Here is a 2,927-nt window from a genome sequence, read left to right as displayed (position 1 = left end):
AGGCGGCAGCGGCGGCGATGGCCGCGGGGCCGGCCCGCCCGCCTTTGCTGCTGGTGCTGTGGGCATCATCACAGCTCAGCGGCGGTGTGCGACCAGGGCCAGTGGTAGACTTTCGACGCGGTGAGGCTGCTCTCTGAGCAATGACACTAGCAAGAGCATCATGTGTGTCATCGGAGTCACTTGTATTACGATACCACCACGCCGCCACGCTCGCAAGGGCCGCCTAAGCGCCTAAGCACCCTAAGCACCCCCCCGCTTAGGCCGCTTAGGCGCTTAGGCGAGTGACGGCCGGCTGCCCGGGGCCTGGCGTGCCTCCGCCGTGGGCTGAGCGCCCGGGAGAGCCACTCTGCAAGTGGTGTGCGAGCGTGTAGCCTTTAGCGTGCAGTCGGCCAGTGCGAGTGTGGTTCGACCCCCGCACCGGCCACCGCCGCGACCGCCCACGCAAATGCCAAATGCAAATCTGAGACGGGTGATGGGATGCTGGCTCTGTGGTCTCAGGCCCAGTGAGGTAGTGCACGCGACTATCCCGGATCCTGCTGAACAAGTTCCTCTTGTAGCTCGATCGGTCACATCGCCATCACCGTCGAGGAGAGGGGGGACGACACTGGCACACACTGCCTCAGCAGCGTGCACCTCGATCCTGTACCGTGTTTGTTATGACCCCCCCCCCCCATGAACACTCCAGTGAGGGAGGGCGAGACGATCGAGGGGTCCCGTACCACGCGGAATCGACCCTATCCAGTGCTCAAGTGCTCAAAAGACACGCTATGGACTAAGATATGCATTCGCGCGACGTCTAACCCTGCCAATGCACTGTGTACTCTCTAGGAGAGTACATAAGCTAATAGTACGTACATAGGCAGGACACACGGGTGCATATAGGGCCGGTACATACACATAGCAGTACTGGCCACGCCCTGCGCTGCCTCCCGGCCCAGTTTCAGATTTTTCAGCGCGCCGCTCGCATGTGCGGCGCGATCGTCCGCCATGAGTCGATCGGCAGCGCGACTCGTAACTTGCGGCCATGCTATCACCCTTGCGACAGCCTGTCGGCGCTGCTGACCGTGCCCTGCTGCACAATTGACAACCTGCATAGCTCGCGGCCTTAGTATCCAGCACATTCAGTGACGACCTGATCGACCTGATCGTACGGCCAGTGTAGGAAGGTGTCCTTCCAGCGCGTGCACGCTTTTCTGACGCGATGCGCGTCTCAAACTGCCTCGGATTGGCTGCTGGCACTCTCGAGGCTATGCCTACACAGCCTCGCGCGCATGGGTAGTCAAGAGGGACCACGCACCTTCTCAGGACAGCGCCGGTGCCTCTCTCTTGGACCGGCCTGTCTGCTGTCAGGAGTGATCTCTGTCGGCGGTCAGTACCCGATCAGGTCGGAGTTTGCTGATGATTGGAGGGTCTATCTGTATGTACTCCTCGAGATCTCTCCAAATCTGCCCTCTAATCAACCGTAATCATTCGGGAAGTTGGCGCTCTGAGCGACTCTGAGCGCCGGGGCCCCGTTTCCGCACTGCTGCGCGGCGCACGGTGCCTGCTCCGGGGGCCCCCGCCTCCCCCCAGAGCCGGATGCTCGGGGACGGGCTACGGGCAAGAGAGCCCTGACCCCGAGCACTTGGAGCAGTTGGGAGCCTCACACCCAGGGCCGGGGAGCTCAGAAGCGCACCCAGCGGGCCATGATCGGGATCGGGTTGCGGGCAAGAGAGCCCTCTAGCCCTGGGGGGTGCGCGTTCGCAGGGAAGGGGCCATATAAAGAAGTAAACACGGTTCTCCGAGGGTTGGACCCGCGTACCGGGTTTCCCTTAACTGGACATTACACTGTACACCACGCACAATCACAGTGTCTTAGAGCCGTAGAGCACTTGGAGCACTTGGAGTGCAGTTGGCAGCCGCACGCCCAGGCAGGGCCGGGGAGCTAAGAAGCGCACCCCGAGAGGCCGGACGATTGGGGCAGCGGCGCGCCTGCTCGATGCGGCCGCCGGCGACGGGTTGACGCGGCTCGATCTGCTTCTCATCTTTTCTACCACGTTCGTCGCGTTGGAGGAGCTCATCTCCACATATGCAGCGTCGAATACACACGTCGTGCATGAGGGTGCAGGATGAGAACGTAGAGCCGCGGGCGCGCCGGGGTGACCCGGATGAGACGACAGAAGACGTACTGCAGTGGATACACGCACTACACACACCAAAGATCACCAAGCACAGAAGATCAGCCTAGGAAAGACAAGCAGAGCACGGGCTGTCGGCGCGATCCATTCAAGCCACCTAGGGCCCGCGGCTAGTGGGGGGGTGTTCTCTAGGCCCCTAAAGGCCCTACGGCCTACGCGCGGCGTGAGAGCTCGGAAGCGAGCTTTACACGGCGATCGAGGATGGCGCGGTTCACCCCCTTCACCGAAGCGAAGAGAGAGAGAGAAGCTCTCTCTCTCCGAAGCGATGGACGAGATGCGTTCCCGCGTGGTGTGAAACAAACGAGAGGCGGGAGTGCTCTCTCTAAATGTACGTAAGAGCCACATAAAAGAGAGAGGTGGTCAACGAGACCGAGCATCAAAAACTTCAGGAAAGAAGAAAAAGAAAAACTCTGGTGTGAATCAACATTCTGTACCCCTCCTCTGCACCCCACACTCCGTCGGTCAAGCGGTCAATGGCGTTGGCCCACGGCGTCGTGACGGCAGAGCTCGAGCGGCCGTTGCTTGCGAACGATCGGCAGGCCTCGAATCCGCGGGAGGGTCTTACCTCCGCCCAAGCCGCTGCGCTTCTGCAGGAGTTTGGTCGAAATGAGATCGTCGAAGAGAAGGTCGCCGACGACCACCGCCGCTTCGTGAGTTACGCTTCGCATAGTAACCGCCACCTCCTCGGCCCACACCACAGGAGTCCATGCTCTACATGTTCACCAAGCAGTTCCTCGGCACGATGCCAGC

At 61.1% G+C, this 2,927-nt stretch overlaps 1 protein-coding gene across 1 annotated transcript; it reads left to right on the top strand.

Annotated features, from left to right (window-relative positions):
- Window positions 1-2,650: 2,650 nt before the first annotated feature.
- EMIHUDRAFT_254266 (hypothetical protein) lies at window positions 2,651-2,906 on the top strand (the record flags this gene model as incomplete). Its single annotated transcript, XM_005779924.1, has 2 exons — window positions 2,651-2,803; window positions 2,878-2,906. Coding segments are annotated over 2 exons (182 nt in total), but the record flags the coding sequence as incomplete, so codon positions are not given.
- Window positions 2,907-2,927: the final 21 nt, after the last annotated feature.

Source organism: Emiliania huxleyi (assembly GCF_000372725.1).
Source record: "Emiliania huxleyi CCMP1516 unplaced genomic scaffold EMIHUscaffold_2228, whole genome shotgun sequence".
NCBI lineage: Eukaryota > Haptophyta > Isochrysidales > Noelaerhabdaceae > Emiliania > Emiliania huxleyi.
The sequence above is the reverse complement of the archived record's forward strand: the minus strand, read 5'-3'. Positions and strand labels throughout refer to the sequence as shown.